The sequence below is a fragment of the Petromyzon marinus genome, chromosome 8, assembly GCF_048934315.1.
Source record: "Petromyzon marinus isolate PM22_M1 ecotype Great Lakes invasive population chromosome 8, UKy_Petmar_22M1.pri1.0, whole genome shotgun sequence".
NCBI lineage: Eukaryota > Metazoa > Chordata > Hyperoartia > Petromyzontiformes > Petromyzontidae > Petromyzon > Petromyzon marinus.
Genome location: NC_133674.1, coordinates 11,250,986 through 11,276,837, shown reverse-complemented (window position 1 = coordinate 11,276,837; position 25,852 = coordinate 11,250,986). Strand labels below are relative to the sequence as shown.

The following is a 25,852-nucleotide window of genomic DNA, read 5'->3' as shown; positions in this document are numbered from 1 at the left end:
TTCTCCATAGATCGCTCTCAGGAAGGCCATATGCTGACGTGAATTAGCAGAACGAATGTGACAGGAATATGAAACCGAGATGCATTTCCTGCTAATGCTAATTCAGTCCAATTTAATCTGGCACTTCAGATAAGTGAAACTAATTACTTGTAGACAGTGCAATGATTTTTTTTTCCTCTGCCATGACCCTGCAATGTGTCAGATTGGAGGAAAAAAAAAGGTATTGTTTTAAATCTTGAACCGTATTTAAGCACATTGCACATTCGCACAGAGTAGCGGAGAGCTTGTCATGGTTGCACAGTTATTCAATTTGAAGATGGCTTGTTCGCATGCATGAGGCAGAGGACGTTACACGTTAAGAGTTGTTCGTAATTTTTTTTTTTACACGAATAGGCCATATACAAGTAAGCGCTGTGCTTACAGAATCTTTACAATCACCGCCAAAACCTACGGGAATCTGCCAGCACAATTATGCTGCAATCTGCTCACGGGTGTGTGCAATGCTTAACCCTGAAAGCAAGTGTGGCGTCACCTCGGCAGGAGGGACCGCATCAGGAGGACGACAATGCAGCTGAATCTTTTGCCCTTGGGGCTCTTCCTTCCCCTGCGGCTCCATCTCAAAGTTCTTGTGCAGATCTACGTCGCACAGCAATGCACAACATTGAAAACAAGTGTCGACGCTCTATTTCAGTTGCACTTCATCGCTACTCGCCTCCAGTTATCTGAGTGTGGAAAAGTAACGAAATTTAAGATTACGTGGCTGTGTGTCTGGTTTTTTTTTCTTCTTCTTCTTCTTCATATAAATGGTTCACGTAGTGAGACACAATGGAAGATTGTATTTGTCTAACAATTATGTTGCTATGGCATATTTGAGTTCACTAAAAATGTTTGATTCATATTGTAAAAATACTGATAATTAATTAAACATTACATTTGCATGGCATGCAATGAGGTCATGGAGGCCCTGGGATAGTAATGTGTATTTCGATAACTAGCTCAGGACCAACACCACATTGTGGTGCTGCTCGTTTGAGCATGAATACACTTAACACCTCTATTACTTTGTTGTCTTTAATAAAAAAAAAAACATTAACACAACAACTGAGGTGATTTACAACACTACCAGTTGAATCAACGAATCCGGTAGTCAACTATTTGAATAAAATAAACACAAAAATGCGTGCAATGGGTGTTCAACATATATTCCTGAGGTTATTTAGTCGGTAATTGATGTCGTTTTTCTGGATTGTCGTAAGTTTACCTTACATTTGTCCTTGAATGTATGTTGAATTTTATTCAAAGATACGTAAGAAACACAAGTTTATATATGGTAATTTGGAGAGCATCAGTGATTGTACCATATGTATAAACACTGATGAATTTAATTCAGTTACTCTTGTAAGGTATGTGTGTGTAAGTTTTCTATAACATTTAGATTGAGCTGTTTGGCTCTATTTGCTTATGGGGATAAAGTAAACAAATAATAATTGTGGGATCTGTTTACAAATGTAAAATGCTCGCAAACATTTCCATGTCCTAATGTATATACATTGTAGATCCTTATTTTTAAGCAATGAAACGTATATAATTGCTTAGTTAGGTTTGCAACTAACTGTTGTTATTGAGGATGTTCTTGGGCAAACATATTTTGTTTGACATCTGTAATTATCAACAATTTTAGTCGCATTTATTTATGAAGTGTTTGTGCAGTGATTCGCGGACTCTGCTATGAACCTGGCTGCATAAATTGTATTCCCAGCCATGACTAATATTGGTAGTTAGTGGTATCTGAACCAGTCTTGGGCCCCACCCTTTAACTATGTCACACTTACCAGCTTGTTGAAGTATATACAAGCAACCCCCATATCTAACACAGCATGGGAAGGACTTACACTGGCAGAATAATTACAAAAGATGTACAAAAGCACTGTCAATTATTGGTCTTATTTTACAGTCTCCAAAAAGAATGGTTTATTAATATTAAACATTTTTCTTTCATGCCTCCAATCTTAATGGATTCAGATTCACACACTTTTGACTCAATTAGCTGTTATTAATTAATTAATTAATAGATAAATGTATGGAGCTTAAAAAGCGTTTCCCTTGACCACACTGGTCAAAGTTAGAACAATAACCTGGTCAGCAGGCCATCGCAAGCCACCATTTGTTGCAAAGAGGGAGAAAACTAAGACTTGACGGCTCCAGTCTTCTGAAAGATAACGTATTATGTCGGGGCGGTGACACGGCCAAAAGGCCGTGGGTTTTCCACTTGTTGCATATGTTCATGGTTCAAACCTCACGGCTGCCCTGGTTAGTACTGCGTGTGGTTTTAACCGTCAAAATTTTCACCATCTGTTTCAAATATCCGTGACATTATTCTAAAAAGAAAAGGCCATGTGTGCCGGCATCATGATTCAAATTTGGAAACATTTCTTGGAAATGATTCAAATGGGAAAATACATCACATCATCACTCCATACTGGAAACATAAATAATGATTATTACATATTGTTATGCCAGTCTTAAACTGAAAAGAGATATTCGTTTGATTTGGTATGTAAATATTGCTGGCACAGGTAAATTTTTTGCACATATTTAGGCCAGAATGTTGCGGTCTGCACTACTATGTGCTGATTTTTGTTTACCGGATGCTGATTTTGACATATTGCACTGGGTATTAATTGAAGATTGAGTCAACCTAGGGGTAGTCCTGTGCAGAATCAGATACCAATTACCACTGGTGTGTGTAGCCAGGGATCATTGGACAGTGTGCTAACCACCACAGCACCATTATTCACATCAATACAGAGTAAAGGTACACATTTATCAATTTGGGAATGTCAATAAAGATTATGTGTAATTTGAATTAGACTGCTCTTCTTTGCATATGAGACTCTGGCAATGTTTTATCAGATGTGGCTGCTGTGGCTGCACCACAATGGCACGTCCCACCCTGGGCCACTGCTAAGGAAGCCCTTTCTATGCCTGAGGTCGTGCCGGTGTTAACACCCGTCAGTGAGAGGGCCCGCGTCGTGTTTGCAAAGGATTCCCATTTCTGGCAGTTAAATCACAGCCGTTTGGTGCATTGTTTGTGAAGTGAGGCACGTGTCATAAAATATAGAGTGCTACCCCCACGATATGCTGTTTGGATATAAAAAATGCATGACAACGCATGCGGATAACATTAAGCATTTTTGATTTAAAGCTTTCGTGACTGCAGGGATTCATATTCTTGGTTCTTTGGGTAAAGTCACGAAGGGAAACAATAACATAATAAAAATATATAAAATAAAATTCTCATGATGTTTCGACTGCAACACAAGCAATCATCATCAGGTGTGAAAACCACAAGAAAATTTGAAAAAAATGGCGGTTATTTTTAACGTTAGCACCACGCAGAGAGATTTGACAGTTTGTTCAGATGGACGAGTCCATCTATGTTCGGAAAAGAGGAGGGGGGAGACGACAAAACCGCCACTTTTTTCAAATTTTCTTGCTGTGGTTTTCACACCTGATGATGATTGCTTGTGTTGCAGTCGAAACGTCGTAATAATTTGATTGTTTTATATTTTTTATTTTATTGTTTCCCTTCTACGTGACTTTACCGAAACAACCAAGAATATAACATTAAGCATGTTTAAGCCGACGTGGTCATACACAGAGATACCGCATTTTACGTGACAAAAAATGCATTTACAAGAACTAAATTGCTTGGTAGTAAAACATTACGATAATCTATTATATAAGTGATTTTCCAAGCCAGTGTATTAATTCTAAAACCAAATTATTCCGCGAAAGAGTACTGCATATTCATGGTACATTTGCATTTCTCTACAGAATCTATGAATGCATAATTGGCAAATATCTTCCATGTGCTTTATTATGATTAGTTTTAAGAACTGAACCAAGTTATGTTTATTTTGCACTGGAACAATTAAAATCGGATGCAAACTGGAGGTGTGATTATATATTCGCATTCATGTGCAGTTTCTTCACGGTAACATTTTAAGTAAATGAAATATACATGCAATCAATAATACAGAAGGTATTACATTTTAAATGTCAAATAACCTACTGCAAATGAAGCATGCTATGCATTGTTATGTATTCACTATGTGCATATTGTGTATAGTATATTTGCATGTATTCAAAGTAAACACCTGCAATTTATAAACCACAATTACTGACAAAAATATGAATAGCCAATTATCATATTTAAATGATAATGAATTATTGTTGACACTAATGAAATGAATCTAAGCCTTTAAAGGTAATATAACCTATGGAGAATTGTCTTGCGTAATTGTGAATGTGCATTTCTTGATGAAAATGACCCATTTTAAATAAAGCACAATTTTCTTTAATGGTTATTTTTTGCTTAATTGGCTTAATTCAGTATAGTTAGGATGTTTATCATATATATTAAATTGTGCGCATTGCATTAAGGCTCTTTAAACACCCTTAATTTAAATATGGATAGTGTTCATCTGAAATTAATGTATAAAACTGCATTCTAAAATGGGTTTTATGCCCCAAAATACTGTATTTGGTTAGCTCATGAGGTCAATGCCATTCATAGCACGAAGCCAGCAATGTGTTGAGAGGTTCAATTCCCAGAAGTTATCAGTGGCAAAACTATTTTTAAAGGGCAGCTTTGCCAATCTCCCACATATTTTCATATTTGTTTGTGCTCTTAATAATAATTTTTACAGCTTGGCTGCAGCTAAAACAAAGCCAAAGTGCTTCCCTGCTCAAATGAGCATTGGATTATGCTCATCTCCATTGGTGGGTCTAAGCCAGGGTTACAGCAATTCACATTCATAATGCATGGCAGGCAGTTTATCCATAAGATAACCATATGAAACTTCCCACAAAATGGTGCTTAATTTATAGACCTGGAGAAATGTTGGGCCGTGTCAACCCCCTGACTGGGATTTGAAGTCTTGTTTCAGGGTTAGGAACAATACAGTGAGACAAATAAGTATGCTGTTTGAAGTAAAATAGACAAACATAACATCACTTTGGAGTGTTCCTCTGTGTGACCGTTGATCAATAAGGATTTTCAGAAGGGGAAATTCTGAATGTACTTGTGGATTCTGATACCATAACTGAGAAAAAACGTAGAAATAAATTTAAACACGAGAACGAGCAAAAGAAGTGTTTTCACGAACATGCTATGCGGACGTAAGCCTTGCGGCTCTTGCTAGTGCCGGCGGCGCTCCAGGCGACACACTGACACCAGTACGGCTCTGGCCCGTAGTACACCTCCACCTGCTGCCGGGACACGTCCGTCTGAACCTCCCGCACCGATCGTCCTGCGCTCACACAAACACATATGCACACATATCTTACATGCTTCACCTGCCAATACAGTTTGCACAGATTATGCAATCTTCTGCTGCTGTTACATAACTTCTCCCAGGAACTTGCTGGGGCTGTATCGTGGTGCTGCGAGTTGGTGTTTTGTGCAAATGGGTGATGATCGGTTGGTGGAGATGGGTGATATGTATAAGGTGGGGTGTCAGCAGAGCGGATAGCGCACTGCACTACTAATCTGGCGACCCGAGTTCGATTCCCGCTCACGAACAACACCAGTGACGATTATTTGAACCGGTCCTGGGCCTCCCCTACGTCGACTCAGCCTCAATTGAGTACCTGGTGCGTTGTGTAAAAACATTTCCACGAGGTAGGCAAAGGCAGCCTGAGGTGGTGCTGGCCACCCACCCCCTCGCAAGCTGTACTGGCCTTCACAGGTGCAGCTCTCTATAACAGCACTTACCCCCAACAGTCTGTTAAGGCTATACTTGGGGGTCTTTGTCTTTGGGGGAGTGGGGTGGGTGATGATTTCTCCTAGCCTAGAAGTACTAATTACATTTCTATACAATGCAAATTGAATCCATTAGCTAAGTTCCCAAGTGCTGGACATTGGAAAGTTCATAGTTTGAGCATATGGATCACCACTTTGAATAATTATTAATGCCATAATATAATCTTTATGCTTCTTGCCATGGCAATTGTTCAAAAGGGTCAATGAGTCATCAGTTGAAACTGGTGTATCACTGTCAGTGCAGTTGTTTCATTTTTATTTGAGTAGGAGAATTTATTGAGATGTCAGAATGGTTCAGGAGAATAATTATTTCCTCGTGTAACAGTGTATATCCTTACATTGTAAGGATTCTGAGCTTAAAGTCTGGAATGAAGTGAGGCTGATGAAGTGAGGCTCTCGTGGTTAGTGAGTTCATGGTCTAAGTACAGCCATCGGTGATAAAAAAAGTCCATAATTTTATTTTCTATTTACTTTGGTGAAGCTCGGTTCGGAAGGACATGTCTGCGCAATTGAAAGAGTGCAGTGTAGTGATTGTGGTGAAGAACATTAGTCAAAGGCACTAATATCAGTTCTGGGGTCAACCTCCCAACAACGTGTGGCTTCGCTGTCTGTAGAGGAAGTCGAAAGAATTAATGAAACACCCTTCCTTCTCTGCCTAACTCCAGGAAGCACGGTTGGGTATAATTCGTAAAATATGCAAGAATAATAATACAAAAAATGGAATACAGTTAAGGCATGGTCAGTCACACTAATTGGGATGGGACTCTTGTGCTCGTAATACGCCCCCAAAATTATGGTGATGCAATATTTGAATAAATATAAGGAACCTGTGGTATTGGAGTAGAATGCCCACAACATGCATATGTATTTTGGAGCACTTGTAACCTAAAGGTCCAAAGTGACTTAAAGCCCATTGCATAGCCAACACCTGCCACTTGAGATCTGAATTAGCAGCGCTGTCATTTCTTAATTAAGTATTTCACAGACATGATACCTTGGTGTGCTAATGACAGTGGATGTGCCTCTATGTTTAAGGTTTCCATTTCAAATTCGACTTGAGCACTAGGACATTAACTAGCTGGTGGTAAATTAAGTGTGAGTACAGACTGCGTATTTACATGAAAATAAACATTGCTTATTGTGCAAATCATAAACACTCTTATCTATCCTGGTCGTGCTGTTGGTAAAGAACTCAGCTCACAATTGGAAGGTCACAAGTTCAAATCCAATGCAGGGGCTGGCTCGGCTCATCCGTTGGGGATGAATTAAACAGGGTATTCCTTTTGTTGAAAGCTAAGAATGAGCACCCTGTGCAGAGTGTCCAGGTCCGCAATGGAGTCAAATTTTACCAGATTGCTTGTTTGAGCATCGACAATTTGACTTTTGAAATACTGATAAAAAGCATTTTCGGTTTGTATGTTAGCACCATATCCATTCTGCATAATAGCACATACAATTGTTAACATTTTGTGTCCTAAATGCTTGGATAGTTAAATGGTTTTCATCTGATGGAATAAGTCAGGGCCTAACTTTAGCAGAGCAGTTGACACACCTGGTGCATAATATAAAGGAAAACATTGTGGATACTCACGCTCAGAGCTTTGCTTTATCATAATGGGAAATAAAAGGGAATTGTAATGTAAACATCCTGCCAAAAAAATACTTGCAAGTCTAATTATTTACTACGTAAATTATATGTCAGGGGCAATGACCTGAAAGTATTTACAGCCAAGCATTTACACCGTAAAATACAACTGAGATGCCTTAAGAACATAAAGTGTTGATTACTTCACGCAATATCACATTACAGTAATCCATGTCACACACACTTATTTTTTTGCATTATCATTACAGGTGACATGGTGAGCTCAAACATGTAATTATGAGTACGACGTGTGCCCGGCAAACTATAAGATCAATTCTTGTGTATGGTCCATGAGATTCTGATTGCTCTAGTGTAGTGAGATGGCTCAGAAAGTTTAAGAGGAGACACAAATTGATCGATGATGATGCCATGGGCTGGGTAAATCTCCGAGGCAGTACATTTTAAAACAATCGCTCAGATCGATGGGATTGTTTTTGAAAGATCAGTGAATCAAGTTAGCAGAGATGTACATGAAGGTTGTTATTTCATATGGAAGTGTTTGATGAAATAGAAGGTCCAAATATTTGCATAATGGATGTTCAAAAGTATCATCTGTCATTGTCACTATTAGCAGCTGCCACGAAAGAAATATACCACGAAGATAAAATATTAACTATCATTATGCACATGCAAATGATTAATTGTACAATTTGTAAAAGATGTGTGGCACACATGTCAACATTTCTCAATGTTTAAGTATGCAAAGACTATTGGTGATCTGTGTTGGAAGCTCTGAATCATTGTTGAAAATTCTCGATTCCTATCATGGATCCAATCTCTCCATAGTCTGACCACACTAAAATGCAAACTATACACAAATAAAATATAGCAATACATTTCAAACCTCTGTCATCCAGTTATAAAATATTTGATAACCCTGATAGAATATGCAATTCCATGAAGTGCTTAGATTCAATTCATTCAACCTATGTTATATATTCACTATACCAATATATTATTAATAAGCACATTATTAAATCAATGACTTAAAGAATTAGTCCGGAAGGCAGAATTTTACATTGCTTCCAATTACCATTTGCTGCGGAATATTTTAGACTGCATTACACATTCTGATGTGGAGAGATGATAATTTGAAGGATTAACTATTTAATATTTACCCCGAAACTAATACTTTCATTTACATGCACTTGCACCGCGAATGACGAAAAAAAAGTAAAATTGTCTCTCAGTTAATATGCGGTGGTACTCAGCTCTGTTGACGACTTTTAGTCAGCGGTGAGAATCTGACATTCCTATGAAAGAGGCCAGTCTCCCCACAGCACAACCTCTCCTGACTTCTCAGTAAGTGTTACTAATGTCATAAAATCCAGAAAGAAGATGCGCTGAGTTGACTCCCATCCAAAATTTTAAATTGCAATCTTCTGATTGTGAGTTAAGTGCTTTACAAACACACATATGGCCAACAATGCCTCTCTTCATAATAGAGAGGTTTTTTTTTGGGTTAGATCACGTAAATATATAAATGTGTCGTTAAAACCTGCCACCACCCGACACAGCCAACTAGCAAGTGTTGTCACGTAAACAGAACGTGGCCAATTCGTCACTAGTACAGCACACCGGTTGTGTGTTGGAGAGCCAAGCCACAACATTTACAATCTGAGTACGACGTTTCGCCAGTAATTACAACTAGCTTCATCAGGCGACAGCCAGATATGTGGAGAAGTCCACCTGTTTCGCTTCTTATATAGAGGCGTAGATGTGGTGACCACGCTCCTGCGCTCTTGCGCAAAGTGGGGGGGGGGCACAGAACCGTGGTCACCACATCTACGCCTATTATGGATGATATTGGTCGCGAAAGCCTACTCTCGTACAAAAATACCCATTTGAGCCACAACCACATCTGACATTGCTCAGGTGATGTCTACAGCGTGTTCTCTCTACTTCCCCTCAATTCACACTGGAGCGCTGAGCATTTTGCTTTTAACAAAAAAAAATCTGAACTTTTAATACATAAGTCAGTTCAATTGATTCAGAGACGGCCCCAAAACAATCTTTACCAGCACACACATGTGGTCAAACCAACTTCTACCTTTCACCTCGGCTATCTTTCCAAGAAAGATATCTTTCAGCTTCATAAAGTGACTGAGAAGAGATAGTCCACAAATGGAGTCCTACCTGTCCCTTGGTCCGTGCGCTGTTGAACGTGATGGGCCTGCTGGGACACCCACTCAGCGTTGCACTTGAAGTAGATCTGGGTGGCGGGCGAGGCGGCGCAGCTCATGGTGACCGGCTTGTTGCGCACGATGTAGGCGTCCTCCAGCTCCTGGAGGAAGTGGGGCAGGGGCTCTGCCAGAGCCGAGGGCCGAGAGGCATCCGATGCAGGCCCAGTCCCTCCTGCAGCACCCTCTGGACACAGACGTGCAGACAAGACAAAGGTCCCCCCAACCCACCATGGAAGATTTTCAGGCTGTTGGAGCGAGTGCCGTGAACAAGTGAATATGACGGACGACATAGCACACGACGAGGTTGTTTGGCAAGCACTATGCTAGGCCACCTTTGTCTCCCAAGTGCCGATGTTTACACACACGCACAACACACCAGGTACTTAATTGAGGCTGAAACAAGCTTGGAAAGGCCCAGACCGGTTCCAATATATTCGCAACTATTATTGGCCGTGGCCTGGAATCAAACATTGGTCACCAGGTTCGTAGCACAGTGTGAAAACCACATCTTTACTGCTCCCCATATACGCAGCCAGATACACACATATGAGAGTGTAAACACACACATGTATTATGTAAGTTGAACTTTTTTCGCACCGTACGTAGTCAACCGTGCTAATTGGAGGTGCGGGGGGAAGGACAACAAAGTCACCTCAAAAAGCAGTTCTAAAGAAATTAGTTTTCAATCTAGATTATTTAAAAGTGCATAGATCCAATGGCTTCCAAATATCGGAAGGAAGAGCATTCCAGACGCCCGCAGGAGTGCATCTGAAACTGCGCAATGCAGTGACCATCTTTGTTCGATGGCCAGCCAAAAGCCGCTGCAAGGATGACCGGCGTTCGTGTGGTGGCTTTATGCTTGTTGCCAATCCCCAACAATACTTCCCCCATAGCAACAACGGCTGTTAGTAAGAACTTTACGGCTGGAATAGCACATCAGGAGGTGGTGTAGGTGGTTTTAGCACAATTTTCCACCTTTGCAACCATAGTACATCACGTAATTTACTCGACATGTAACCATTAAAATATTCAGTAATTAAAATCTATTCTTATGCATGTGTTGCATGCATTTCTATCACGTGTATAAGAAGTGATTATTATTCTTATTAATTATGTAAATTAAATGTCAATCTTAATATAATACTGATGGAACAAAGGAGACAACACAAACAAGCAGAACATATGAACCTGACAACACCAACCAGACAGTACAAGCCATACAAACAATATATAAGTTTGAATTGTGATCACACATCATGATAATTTCCAAAATTGCATTGGAATCGATCTGTGTAATACATCTATAAGGTACTCGTTTAAAGTGTAGTTAACCTAGGCGAGAGACAATAAAAGGTGTCGAGTTTTTCATGGCAGGTGCTCTGGTTTGATGCAGCTGATGGTATTGGCAAATGCCATGTTCAGCAGCATAATATACGCATCTCAGAATGAGCAGCAATTGCCAGGACATAACCATACATATTATACTTGACCCGAGTTCGATTCTCGCTCAGGGCCAACACCAGTGACGATTATCGAAAACGATTCTGGGTCTCCCCTAGGTTGATTCAGCCTCAAATGAGTACCTGGTGCGATGTGTAAACATCACCACTAGGGATACAAAGGCTACCGGGCGAGGTTGTTGGCCACCCAACCCCTCGTGTGCCGTGCCGTCCTTCATAGGTGCTTGCTAACAGCACTTGCCCCAACAGTCTGTTAAAGCTATACAGGGGATATTTGTCTTTCTATATGCCTCTCCATATATACAGGAAACCTTAATGCCAACAATGATGGAAAGGTTCCTTGGTAGCTCAGGGGGCTAATGACGATGTCAAAGCACTGATCCAACACAACTGATCTTCAATGTCTCGATCCCAGTCTCCCCACTGTGATTAAAACAGTTTTTCAAGTGAAACAAATTGAATGATCTTAGCCCAGTCACAAATGTAACAATGAATAAACCCAACTAAAATGCAATTATATGAGCTATTCACTTAATTCAGCCCGAGCCAACTTTGAGGACTGTGTTTGAAATGAATTTGTATAATTATGATATCACTATGTAACGCAATTTTTGTTCCCGGGTAGTAAGTGTTATTTCGTAATTGCTTATGCCTAAAAAGTATAGAAAATAGCTATTATTCCCCATACACTTTGCTTTTGTGACCAGGACAGTGATATTTAAAAATTTTCCTATTTTAAATGAGAAAACGTGCGAATTTGTGTCTTTTCGTTCACATAAAGTCAGAAAAAAACATGAATTTAAATTAACATGTTTTTATACTAAAGTAATAAAAAAATTACTACGAAAGATTTAGAAGTGAGTAGTTTTTCGAGATGTACGATTATACTGTAAGTCACTTTCACGAATCAGCTCCCAAATATAGTCTCCCATCATGTTATCATTATATTGTCCTGGGTAGCGGCGTTTAAAGTGCAGTATATCCTAGTGGAAGCGCTCGCCTTGCTCCTCAAAGTATGCTCCCATGTTCTCCTTGAATTTATCAAGATGAGCATCAAGGAAATGGACTTTGAGGGACATCCTACAGCCCATTGTTCTTCACCAGAGTCTCAACCAGCTCCACATAGTCTTCGACCTTGTGATTGTCCAGGAAGCCACGAATCACTGCGACAAAGCTGTTCCACGACGCTTTCTCCTTACTAGTGAGCTTCTTGGGGAATTCATTGCACTCCAGGATCTTCTTTATCTGTGGTCCGACGAAGACATCGGCTTTAACCTTTGCTTCAGACAGCTTGGGGAAGAAGTTTTGAAGGTACTTTAAGGCTGCCGACTCCTTATCTACAGCTCTGACAAATTGTTTCATAAAACCCAATTTGATGTGCAGTGGTGGCATCAGCACCTTACGGGGGTCCACCAGTGGCTCCCACTTGACGTTGTTCCTCCCCACAGAGAACTCGGTCCACTGTGGCCAGTCCTGCCTGTGGTAGTGCACCTTGGTGTCTAAATCTTTTGTAGTAATTTTTTTAATATTCTAGTATAAATACGTAGTTAATTTTGATTCATATGTTGTTGTTTTCTGACTTTATGTGAATGAAAAGACACAAATTCGCCCGTTTTGTCATTGAAAATTGGTAAATTTCAAAATATCATTGTCCTGGTCACAGAAAAAAGTTTGTGGGGAATAATAGCCATTTTCTGTACTTTTGAGGCATAAGCAATTAGGAAATAACACTTACTACCCAGGAACACAAAAAAAATGTTACACAGTGTATTCAAATGGTGAACTGTTCTATACGCAGCACGAATGACACCAGTGCAGCAAAATCTATTGTTGTACTGTACTGCAATGCATCCACATCTATGATCCCTGCTTTCACCAACCTGCACTAACCAGCGTGGTGAAATATGGTGAAACAGTCCCAAAAAACCTGCATGGCTTAGGATGGCTCTCATCGAGCAGCAGACTATGTTCTTAATACGTTTAGCCGAATTTGTAAAATAAATTGCTGGATCCACCAATTTGTTTTCCTAAGGAGCATCTTACTATAATCTGTCACCACACCGAAATGTAATTTTAAGTGCGCTGGAATGATATTTGTCAGTTACCAAAACAGATCTATACTCATATTCTTAGTTTTTTCGGTAAAGTCACGTTGAAGAGAAACAACAAAATAACAAAATATATATAAAACAATAAAAAATTCTCACGACGTTTCGACCATAACTCAAACGGTCATCATCAGGTGTGTTATGTGAAAACCCTCCCCGTAGAGGCGATTAAATTTTGATTTAAAGCTTTCGTGACTGCAGTAATTCATATTCTTAGTTTTTTCCGGTAAAGTCACGTTGAAGAGAAACAACAAAATAACAAAATATATATAAAACAATAAAAAAAATTCTCACGACGTTTCGACCATAACTCAAACGGTCACACCTGATGATGACCGTTTGAGTTATGGTCGAAACGTCGTGAGAATTTTTTATTGTTTTATATATATTTTGTTATTTTGTTGTTTCTCTTCAACGTGACTTTACCGAAAAAACTAAGAATATGAATTACTGCAGTCACGAAAGCTTTAAATCAAGATCTATACTCGTTTCATGATGACAGGGAAGTAGCAACAAACTGTAGCAGTTGTCGAGATGGTTATTCTTGATCTTGCCGGTTTTATTTAAATAAATAAAACACATCCATTTGTATTATTTTGTATTTTTCGAGCCCAATAACAAATGCTTGTGAAAGCACCATAAATGTATGCTGCACGAATGCACATCGTACGTGAATTCAAAATGTTAAATGCCGCTGCTGAAGAACATGCAGTACAATCCCAAAGCACATGCAAGGATGGTCTAGTATTCTTGCATATTATGCACCACTTCTGTAATTTCTTACTCTCCACAGATATCCCATCGATTATGCATTATATAAATTGTATGATGTTATGCTCGATGGCTCACAATTAATTTGAACAACGTGCTTACACAATTTAAATTCAAATTCTGTCAAAGCGTGCAAAGAGGACATCTTGCAGGAGAGCCATTGTGCACTGATGTTATAGACAAAATTGTCGATACTCTTTCTTTCCATCCATGCCAAAGAGGGTGGGGTTTAGCTGACTACAAAATAATCTGTATTGTAAAGATTATACTTTTTCTTAATTGTTTCATTCCAAATGTTCTTGGTTGTCAGCAAAAACAACGGAAAGTTTGAACCTATGATGCGCAGTTGTCAACTTTATACAGCCGTGGCTCAAGCCTTGCACTTATCAGAAAGATTGGAGCACAAATCCTGTAAATGAGTCAAATGCAGGAACAGCTCAAAGTGACAAGAACATGAATAACATTATTTGGAACTGTGGAGAATGGCGTTCTGAAGAATGTTAGCTCTCTGTTTTTTTATTACATTTAAATTTATATTAAATTTGAGCCTTCTTCCTACAGATTACCAACACGCAAGTTTATTCTGTTGACTCATCAAAAATTCAAACTGTCTCCTCTGATCAAATAACATTGGTTGGTACGTACGGGATATGTTTAGGATTCTGAGCCGGCAAAAAAAAATTGGAACATTCCCATTGCAAGAACCGATTTATCCAAAGAACAACCAACTGTGATTTATAGATCTATGAGATATATATAAGTAAATGTGCAAATCCACAATTTCACGTGACAATATTGGCAAAGGGCATTCACTCGAGGAAGTTTTCTAGAGACCCTCTCGAGGGTATTTCGTTTACTCTTTCACTTTGGCCAGTTGTCTTTAAGAGGTGGGAATACTCACACTTTACCCCATCACATGCATGCAACCTGCCCATGGAATAACCATGGTGTACCCATGTACGCTTCCATTGTTGCAACTGCTGCGCCGGGAGAACGAACCTGTGACCTCTGGATTGCAAATCCAGTGTGCTGGAAATTACACCACGGCTGCATCATTATACATATATAATCACATCTCACTCCATATTTACCCCAATTATGAGTGACGCTTGATTCTTATATTTTCTGGTCATTCAATTGCAACGCTCTGAACAGATTATTTATATATTATTTATCCAAAATGGTCCATCATGACCAGGGGCGGAGCCAGGATTTCAGGCCGGGGTGACAATTTCAAGAATGATTAGAGAGTCAGGCTGTTGAACTAAACGCCATCGGTTGGCGACACACTCTGACAATGCAGTTGCACGGAGTCCGCCAGACCGAGTGTCGTACACTTATACGCAGAATGTTACCCCTGTCACCCCCCCCCCCCCTGGCTCCGCCCCTGATCATGACGCCAAAGCTTATACATAAAACACATGGCTCATACTGCCAACACCCTAGGATACTTATTGACATATACCTAGCAAAATATTTGTTCCCTTTGGAGACTTCATAAACAAACAGGCTAACCTCATCTCGGATCAGCAGTGGAACTCTGATTTACTCATCTGGGGTTCGTTTGAAACAAATGCCTAAAAAAACACTCAACAACCCTCTGTTGCCCCAACAAAGGGCAAAGGGAATGCATTAGGCGATCTCTTGTCATTCAAGACAAGCTCCACAACACTCTTGGGCAGCTGTCAAAGAATAAAAACAACCGACCCAGATGAATGCCCCGTCGAGTTTGCTTTCAAAGTTTCACGTCTCTTGGCATATGACAACTTCGCAATTACAGGAATGCACATTTCTATAACTACAACCCTAAACTTAGGCACACATTTTAAGAATACTGCCACTCTGTTGACTAATTCTTGCAAGCCGCTTACGAAAAAATCCCTCCAAAAAACACCTTCTCACCCTGAACACCTTCTTGTGTAGATTAAGTAACTGTGTGACACCAAGCACGCATACATACACATACCAAGATCTATTGTGTACAAAAGTCACTGATGGCTTGCACATCGAGTTATCTTCATGAAAGGACAAATCAATATGTTTCTGCAAATGGAATGGTAACTGCAAATGGCAGCAGACAAGGCAGGTGAGTAACAGTGCACTTATAAGGGAACATCTCTTTAAATTGCTTAAATTGCCCATTATCTAACTAGCAAGACCGATTACCTCCATATATAAAAGGGGCCAGACCTCCTGACTGCATACACATTGCTGAGACGTGACTATGTCGTACTGACGCTCTTTCCAAGATCAGGGATGCCAATAATTGATTGAAATTTGGATGAAATGTATTTCAACTTTACAAAGCCTTAACCCCTGCAGTCAAACCACTTGTACTATGAACTCAAGACCAGAGGGGGCCAATATATAGTCGAAATTTGTTTACTGAAAAAGAGTAAAAGGAAATGACAAAGCCACACGTGACTGACAATATATGTATGACGATTCACAATGCTGGCACATCAGTGGGAGAAGCGAATGGCTATCGAAGTAACTATCAGTCTCGTGATATGTCTATGATGTCGGTCACGATGTCATTAATAATGCATTAGGTTTAAGGCAAGGCAGATGTCATGTAACCCTGTGACGTTAGAGAGAAAAAAATATATTCAATAGAGATATAATCGTGGATTTTGACAAGGGTGTGACATCAGAAAACTAAGCTCGTGATACATATACATTTAAGTCACTATACATAGGACATGCTGGGTGAATTCATGCAGTGGTCTTCAGCTGGCAATGAAAGAACAATAAATGTGTCAATGAGTTTAATATTGCAATGTGTATTCTCAGCGAGAGACAAACATCGTCGTCATTACGGTGTAAACTATATTCACGACGCGAATTCCCAAAACAGTTTCCAAGTGCTGCAAATCAACATTCGCAATTGAAGAACCACAATGCATTAAAAACATTGAGAAAAAACACAAATGGCAATTGTATATATCAATTGCTTACACAAACCAGCAGCAGCAGCAATCCCACCCGGAATTCCATTTCAACAGATTTGATAATGCCATGAAAGCTGCACTATTTAGTTCATGTATTCTACTAGAATAAGTCTATGAAGAGATTCAATATCTCTACCAAGTATTGTGCCACAGAGTAAAATGTAGCCCAGCCGATTAGAACCTATAATGGTATCACGCCTGTGAATACAAAGCAAACATAACAATATGAAGCAGCTGAACTCACATTGATGATAGGATGCCAGTATCATCCCCCAAAAATAATCTCTTTGCAACTGCTGTATTTTCAATTCTGTTGGTGGATGCATATTTTACCAATACACATCGTGAGGAATGATAGACATAAATTGGCATCATTCTATTGAGGCAGAATTAAATCCCGTGCATTGCTCGCTCCATCGTGTAATTTTAGTGTTAAGGGTATCCCCTTTGTTTGTTAAGCCCGTGTAATTAAGCAAGCATAAAAAAGAGAATATCAACAAAAATGGGATGCATCATGAACCCTTAAGTTTCTTTTAAAAGTCCAACAAAGGTCAAGTGCGTCTGCGCACAGAACGGCAATAACGAACACAATGTCCTCCAGGGAAATCCTGGCCTCAGTAATGAATGTGCCGAGGAGTAAATTTTTGCTGCAATTGCAATGGAAGTGCCCTGACGAGTTACATTGACGCAGTGGGGCACCTTCAGAGGCATGTGTTAATGGAAATAAGTAGCTTTCACAATGTCATATTCTCCTAACAAAGCTCACAAACAGAATTAAAGAATCACATTGTACATACATCTATAGGCGCATCTGTACAGTTAAGTTCGTGTCAGAATGGATTTGAACATTAAGACGTGCTTAATTGCTGTGAAAATATCCTTCTATAAAGTAAATCAGTGTTTTGTAATGGACACGTTTCACTGATATCATCATCATCATCCATATGGCTGTATTATTTGTAAAAAATAATTGAAGATTATAGTCTTTTCTTGGTTTGGTTTGGAGGAAATAAAACTAAATCATTCATCATTTCAGTTCGGGTTCCAATCACACACAGAGTTTGTAAATCTTTGTACATTGGCGAGATTTATAAAAATGTAAACTGCTATTTTGCAGTGCTCCCACATCAAACAAAAAGGTTATTGCTTGGGCTGCCTTTGAATTGCTGTGGCTAGCTTTCACAATATGCCTTTTAGGCAATACAGTTTTACAGTGTAAATTAATACTTCATGATTGGCTCAGACTAGCTTTCTAAAGCCGCTTCATGTATCTATAATATATATGTACACACACCCAGGGCTGCAAACAATATATGATTTTATTTTTTATCAAGGTCACATATATTCCCCCGAATGGACAAGAAGACTGAACTATGGCCTTCAGTCACCAGGAGCTCTGGTTTCATCAACATGGTGTCAGCAGGGTGGGCGGAGGAGTAGGGGTGCTAAGATGCACTAGATATGGACAGAATGACTTTTTGATTCGACCACTGCTCTTTACAACACACGCAGACTAAATAAATCGGGACGTATGTGGACTCAGTGAGATGACGAGGAAAGGAGTGAACTCCGTACTTTAAAAAAAGGGCAACCTTTTCTACCATCAAGGGAGAATGTGAAGTAACTACAGAAGAGTGTGGTTCTTAGTCTCTCTGAGAATCAGTTGTATGGTTCAAGTGGATATCAGACAGTGTTGGCCATCGTATACTTAGGCTCGTGTAACGCAGTTAAAGATGATTCAAATATATGCTCCAACAAACCCTGAAGACAGCAGCTAACTTATAAATGACGGCAACACACTCATGCAAAGGTTGGATAGAGGAGCAAGGACATGAATAGTATTCTAAAGTTTGGCATCTCAGTGAAGAGTGAGAGAGATGAGATCATCCATGAGTGTGTGTAGCCAAATTGGACGTGAAGATATCAAGTGGATATAGGGAACGGACAACCGGATTCAAATGTAGATATTACAACTTTAAATATCTTACTGGAAGCAACTCGTGAGAAGGAGCTGGAAGGTGTATCGCATCGCAAGATTGGGAGAGATGGAGAAAGCTTGGAGAGGCCTTCACCCAGCAGTAGATCGATAATGGCTGAAAATTATGACGTTTGGAATGTTTCTAGCAAACCAACTAATCTTGTATTTTCTTGATTATTCAAGAAAATAAACATCAGAGGTAAGTCTATGACCTCCTTTCAACCTAGAGAGACAATACATGTTCACTGAGTCCCCAAGGAAAACCCACACATACAAGAAACTATAACTCAAAAAGAGCATGAAAGAAAATTGTATTGGATTAAGGAATTCCATTTGCAGCATTTCAAAACCAGCAGTTGAATTGTTAATAAGAATACTATTCTCATCCAAGACAAATATAACTCGATATGTTTATTTTCTAAATTAAAATAAGGCATTGTTGTAAATATGTACTAAAACTGAAGCTGTATTGATGCTGTAACATTGCAGCTAATTGGTATGGCTGCGACGTTAACTTTTCCTTTTGCATTAATTTTAAATGTCCTGTATTTTAAAAACAAAATACAGATTTTGCATTGTTGTAGAGAATATAAGTAACAAATTAGGTAAGAAAATAATGACGGCTGAAGGAGTGGTATTTTTAGTATTATTAATTATATTTTCAGAATATCAATTGTGGCTGGCTAATGTATGGGCATGATCACTCATCTGACTCCAGTCCCTCAATACAGAGAAAGTATTGTGCATGCAGAGTCTTTGGTAATACGTGGAAGGAATACATGTATCCTTCTATACTAAACATGAAACATCATGAACGGGAATCACATATACACTGTATGGTGGTGTACATATGCAATTTGGTGGATCACACAGAGATGAAGCCATAATGTGTGCGATATAGGGGAACTAAAAGAGTTTCATGTAGGCAGCAGTATTTGCAAGTAGGTGTCTGCCATATCTGTGCAAGTGTTACTTCTCCATACGTTTGTTTTACTCCTATTGTAACTTGCATTACCAGGTGCCAGGTATCAAGCATGTCTTAGCAATACCACGAGACAAAAAAAAGAAATTGTATCTGTTCAGAATCAGTAAAACAAAAACAAATAAATAATTTCCTACTGCGTTTTGTCACCCACTCCATGGGAGGTCGCTTTTTTTCTGTTGCGGCTCCTTGCGTCTGGAATTCCCTGCCTCGTGACCTTCGCTAATTTGGTTTCTTGACTGGGATTTCAGTCTGGTCTGGAGGCTCGCACGTCTTTCCCGTGCATTCAATTGATTCTTCACTGCTTACACTGCCGTCCCCTCATTTAATTTGTCCAAATAGGCTGTTGAATCTACTATTACTGCATGTTAGTCTTTAGCAAGGTTTGGTGAAGCGTCTTGGATTGCGGCAGCTCTTCCTAAAGTATATTACAAGTTGAAACTGTGTTGTGTGTTCTATGGATTGCAAGACGCACTTTTATTTTCAATGACATTTTATTTAAGAGTTTGCGCTGATTCTTATAATCCTATGTGTGGCCTGAAACCCGGCACGTAGACCTACAAGTTATAATTGTGCTCAGGGTCTAACCTACATGCAGCCACTCATTCTGCCGAACGGACCTCCGTAAGCGAATGGAGAGAAAAGGATTTACAATTAAAAAAAAACACATTCTTTGGCTTTTACTTCTTTAGACAGTATGTGGAGACACCGATCAGTAGTTATGCCTTTTCCAGTTCTGTCACAGTTTTTAGACTCGAGGGGAGTGTTGTGCACCATTTGTCAGACAGTTAAATTTTGTAGTAAAGCTTTCGTGACTGCAGTAATTAATATTCTTAGCTCTTTCAGTAAAGTCACGTTGAAGGGAAACAATAAAATATATATATAACAATAAAATTATCACGACGTTTCGACCATAACACAAACGGTCGTCATCAGGTGTGAAAACTGTCTTATTCTTAGCTCTTTCGGCAAAGTCACGTTGAAGGGAAACAATAAAATAATAAAACATAAAACAATAAAATTCTCACGACGTTTCGACCATAACACAAACGGTCATCATCAGGTGAAAACCACACCTGATGATGAACCACACCTGATGATGACCGTTTGTGTTATGGTCGAAACGTCGTGAGAATTTTATTGCTTTATACTTTATTATTTTATTGCTTCCCTTCAATGTGACTTTACCGAAAGAGCTAAGAATAAGACAGTTAAATGTTAGCACTTATTTTGCACTGGGTACAGCAATTCTCATAGCCTCTGCAATGCTAATTTACATTTACCGTGTCATATTCGCAAGCATAAATGCTGTGTTTCCAACATGGCCCAGTGGTTTATGACGCATCCGTAGAAGACGTTATACAAAAATGGTGCAGAGCACCACAGAACACAACACCAATGCATAAAAAATAATAAAGTAAAATGTTCTCATGTCAGCAGATCTCCTTAAATATCCATGAATAAAAGCCACTATTGTGCAAATATTTTGAATATGTACGTTACTTGACTTTTTAGAGCATGCACATCTTTAGAAATGTTTTATGAATGTGATGAATGAGAGGAAACAGCACTTGGAGGCTCTATTTTTGCAGGAGCCACGAGCCACAGAACGTAAATCACCTGTCACAGGAGCTGCATGCGGCGACTATTTTCCCAGGGTAAGACATCATTGGGCATTGTCGGATTCGCACAACAGGGTGCTAAAGGCCACCTTCTATTACTGCTGGTCAACACGGAGCACCACATATTAGCTTCTAGAACATCAAGGTTATAGTGACCTGTTACTTTTGCTTTGGGTAATTCCACAATAATGGGATTACAAGCACAATCCAGGTGTAGAAAATCCCAACTAGCTGTGGATGCAAATTTTTACTCAATAAAATACCAAATTTGAGTGATGTTAACACATCTATTAGGTTTTATGTTCGGTGATGTCATTCTTTTTGCATGGAATTGAACGCATCCTGATTATACGATGAAATAAATATACATTACTCCTCTCCACAAATGGTAAAACTGAATCCTGGACCACAATCATAGTTAAAATAAATTTTGAACAGAAGTAGATCACAACATGCAGTTAAAAACCGTGATCGTGTTATCAACTATAGTCATATTTTAAGCACTATCCATACACTATTTATTTATCCTGTTCTGTTGGGGAGCTTTTTATTTGTATTTATTTTAGTTTGGATTCTGCATCAAGTTTGTGAGCATTTGTTAGTTCGTTTAGGTGCCCATTTCAAGTTACAACCACAGTTATTGGTTGGGTAAATTTGATACTCAGCTGTTATGCAGGAGGTTGTGGGTTTGATCCCAACCCTGACGCCTGTATATTTGGAGTTTGCATGTTCTCCCCGTGGTCACGTGGATTTTTCTCCGGGTCCTCCAATTTTTCCCTCCACATTTAGAAACATGCGATTAGAGTATTTGGCTACAATAAATTTCCACATAACGCCATTTCGTTGAGCTATCATTTGTGGCCAGGTCGCTCTGAAAAAAAGTTATATAGATCAGTGGGCCTTTCCTCCCCCTCTCACCTGTGAACTCCTACAGCCAACCCCCCCCCCCCTCCCGTGCCTATATAAAGCCACAACAGCAGATCATTTTTCTCACCTGAAGACGGACGCTTGTGTTGCGACCGAAACGTCGTGTTTTCTTTTATATTTTTTTCTATCTACGTTACTTTCCCGAAAGAACTGGAGAGTATACAAAAAAATTGTTCGTAGTTTTAGTTTATAGATTTGTGCTTTCGCAAAAATAAAGTGGACTTGACTAGACTAAATACTTCATTTGTTGTTTATTGTTTAACTGTTTTTAGTTTTTTTTCACCCCAATTTATATCAATTGTGCTATTAGCATCATATTATGAGATGAGAAATATATGTAGACATTTGACAGAGAAATGCGTGCCACGTTTCAGATTATAATTCGTGGAAATAAATATGTAACATAATTGTGAAACATTCTTCAAGTGGTCTTTAAATTGTGTTCACATTATTTCTCGAATAATGGTCACACATTTTTATTCTTAGAATGGGAAATTAGACAGATCAAGTGAAACTGTAATATGATATGTTTTCGTGTGCACGTGGCCACTGGTGACTAGGCTAAAACCATCAACTTGCCGAACATGAAACAAAGTTTTAATTGTCGAGATGAATGACCAGATTCAAAAATCCAGATTCAAATCCAGGATCTCAACTGTGCCAACTCGGTGCCTGGAACTGAGCTCAGCCACCTTTAAACATTACCATTAGAATGTTATTTTTTGCATTATTTTATTTACAAACTTTACAAAAAACATGCAGAGAACAAACATACGTTTATATATTCTATTCTCTTTTTTGGAAGTATCAATAAGGTACTTCTCATATTTTGTCCTACACCTTTAAGCCAAACTCAACCAAAATCTTTGATTGCATGCAGGGCCTGCTGAGAATCACAATGCACAAATACTTTTCTGAGATGTTCTCAGAAGTTGAGAGTTACAGAAGGTTAAATGAGAATTGATCTGTCACCGAAGTATATGCTTGCAGATATAAAAAGGTCATGCCTTGTGTTACCTTTTTCACAAGATCATGCATTGTATGTGCTCTTGAAGACACACACATTTTGAATGACATTAGGTAGAGGATAATGAAGAGACTGACAATAACGTGTTTTTTATTGGCTACAGTGCATCCATTCGCGATGTTTATAGACAAGAGACGAGATTCCGTGGAATCTTCGTATAGAATTCATGTTTATTTCATTCTTGCTTAAGCCTTAAATAAAACATTGTCGTTCAAGGGAGATTCTAGGAAGGAAAATCAATGCTTTAAAAGGTCACCTGGGATAGGCGCCTACCAAGTGCACAGCAAAACTCCAATAATGGAAGTGCAATTTTCTGGTAAACAAACAGGACATGGATCACAAAATGCTGCCCCAGCTAAAAAAATACACTTACCTTGCCAGGCTACAATCAAGTGCACGATAACATGCTATCCAAAAATACTTTCCCAGAGCAAATCCAGAATAACTAATATACGTGACTTTGCCATATACACCGTGACCCCGGGGATGTGTGGCCACAGACATGTCCTAATGGCAGCATCTCCCAAGGTGCATAACGCATTGCACCACAGAGCTACACTTATGCCCAGTGAGAAAAAGAAATGCACTTGTCACCATGAATACTCCAAGTTTGTAAACCACAAACAGGTTTAGCTCTACTTTACTTAACCTAGTAATCATGTTTATATGCATACGCACACGATGTGGTCTTCTCTTTCACCTTTGGAATGATATAAATGGCTCTCACGTTTAAGCGCATTTATTTCACCGTTTTAAATGGTTTTATTGAGAAGAGACTGGCAGCACTTATCAAGTGAGATTTCTTTCACTGAGCAGAAATATCCTGTTGGTTGTTCCTAAATGCAGAAAACAGTGTGTACTGAAACATCTCAACATCCAGCTATGACTATGATATAACATACGCTAGCACTGGAAACGTGCGATGTTACACTATTTGGTATTTTATGACAACTATCAGGCTGGGCGGTGATGTGGTTAGAGTGCTTAATTCGCAATCGGAAAGCTGTGAGCTCAAAACCTGGTTGGGGATGAACTCGTCTGATTATTGATCTTCAGTCAATAACATAGTGCCACTTTGAATAAAATTAAGCGTGTGTACTATTGAGACTGGCTCCTACCATCACAGCTTGTGGAATTTCCACCACTGCTTCAGTATCACCAGTTGAGATAAGCAATCTTCCATGCTCATTTCTCCATCTTAAGATACAATTGCATTTAGATCCAATTTATATTGTACTATTGTTTGGTGTAGAATTAAAGCCATTCAGAGAATTGAAAACGATTATGAATTATAAATTAACGTAAATGGGATTTGGGGGTGATAGATGAGAGGAAATGGGATGACGAAATATGGAATTGGATGAATGATTGGGCAAATGAAGGGAAGATTTTACTGTCACTTCATGCAGATTCAAAATGTATGTGTTAGAAATGTTAGCAATAGTTAAATGCGTGGTATGAGTATATCCATCCATATTCTATATGTGCACACCTTTAAAAAACTAAAATTATCTTAAATACATTTTACATTTGTATAATGGCTTGTAAAGTCTAGTGTCCGTGCAAGACACCACTGAAGGTACAGAAGACAAGTTTAAGTGTATTTGTTTAACCGTGTGAGAACTCAAAAGATCAGGATAAGTCTAATTTTCAAGAAAATACGAATTGAAAATACAATGTCACGTACCTTCAAAATGTACAGTGTTATATATATGTTCTCAACAGCGTTAAAAGCAAGGCACAAAGCGAAGCATTTGGATTTAATTGGAGAATTAGCACCAATAGTGGAGCCCACATTGGATTGTGTTACAACCTGGTAACCTTCAGGGGTCTATGATACACAACCACTGCACCATCTTCAGCTTTGAATACGAATGAGTTCCTCGGTTATATATCCATCAAAAATCCCCTAAAGATGACCTTGGCCGAATTCAAAGAAGAGCAAACCCAAACATTTTTTGAGTTTTTGCACAGGCAGTGGTGACCAGGCTTAGTCTGTCCAGTCTGGTCCACATGAGAGCCTTACTTCATGGGTGCCATAGCATTTCAGCCTGCATTCTGAGCTGTGCATGACCAGACCTCTGGGCATAGCACTAACCCATATATCCACCTGCTTATGAAAGGATTTACCTTTATTTAGTTGTAAACATATATGCAAATGTACTTGTAATGCGTTTATAGTATTAAGAATAAAGAATGTTCATACTCAAATAAAGAGTTTGGTTGCAATCGTATCCTCATGCAGCGCCTATGTCAACAGTGAACTTTCATATTCTGATGTCAGCAAGCCATTCTATCCATAAGTAAACCATTGTCAACTACCCACAAAGCAGCATAATTTTACCAACCCCAAAGGGATGATGGTCCAAGT

General features: G+C 39.1%; 1 protein-coding gene across 3 annotated transcripts in view; it reads right to left on the bottom strand.

Moving 5' to 3' along the window:
* LOC116940228 (netrin receptor UNC5C) overlaps nt 1–25,852 on the bottom strand; it is a 159,813-nt gene that overhangs the window by 83,725 nt on the left and 50,236 nt on the right. For all 3 annotated transcript variants that reach the window (XM_032949714.2, XM_032949713.2, XM_032949711.2), the window contains exons 2-4: nt 9,609–9,839; nt 5,172–5,315; nt 533–636 (exon numbers count right to left, since the gene is read on the bottom strand). In XM_032949714.2, coding sequence (XP_032805605.2) covers nt 533–636; nt 5,172–5,315; nt 9,609–9,839 — 479 coding nt within the window. The remainder of the gene's footprint in view (nt 1–532; nt 637–5,171; nt 5,316–9,608; nt 9,840–25,852) is intronic.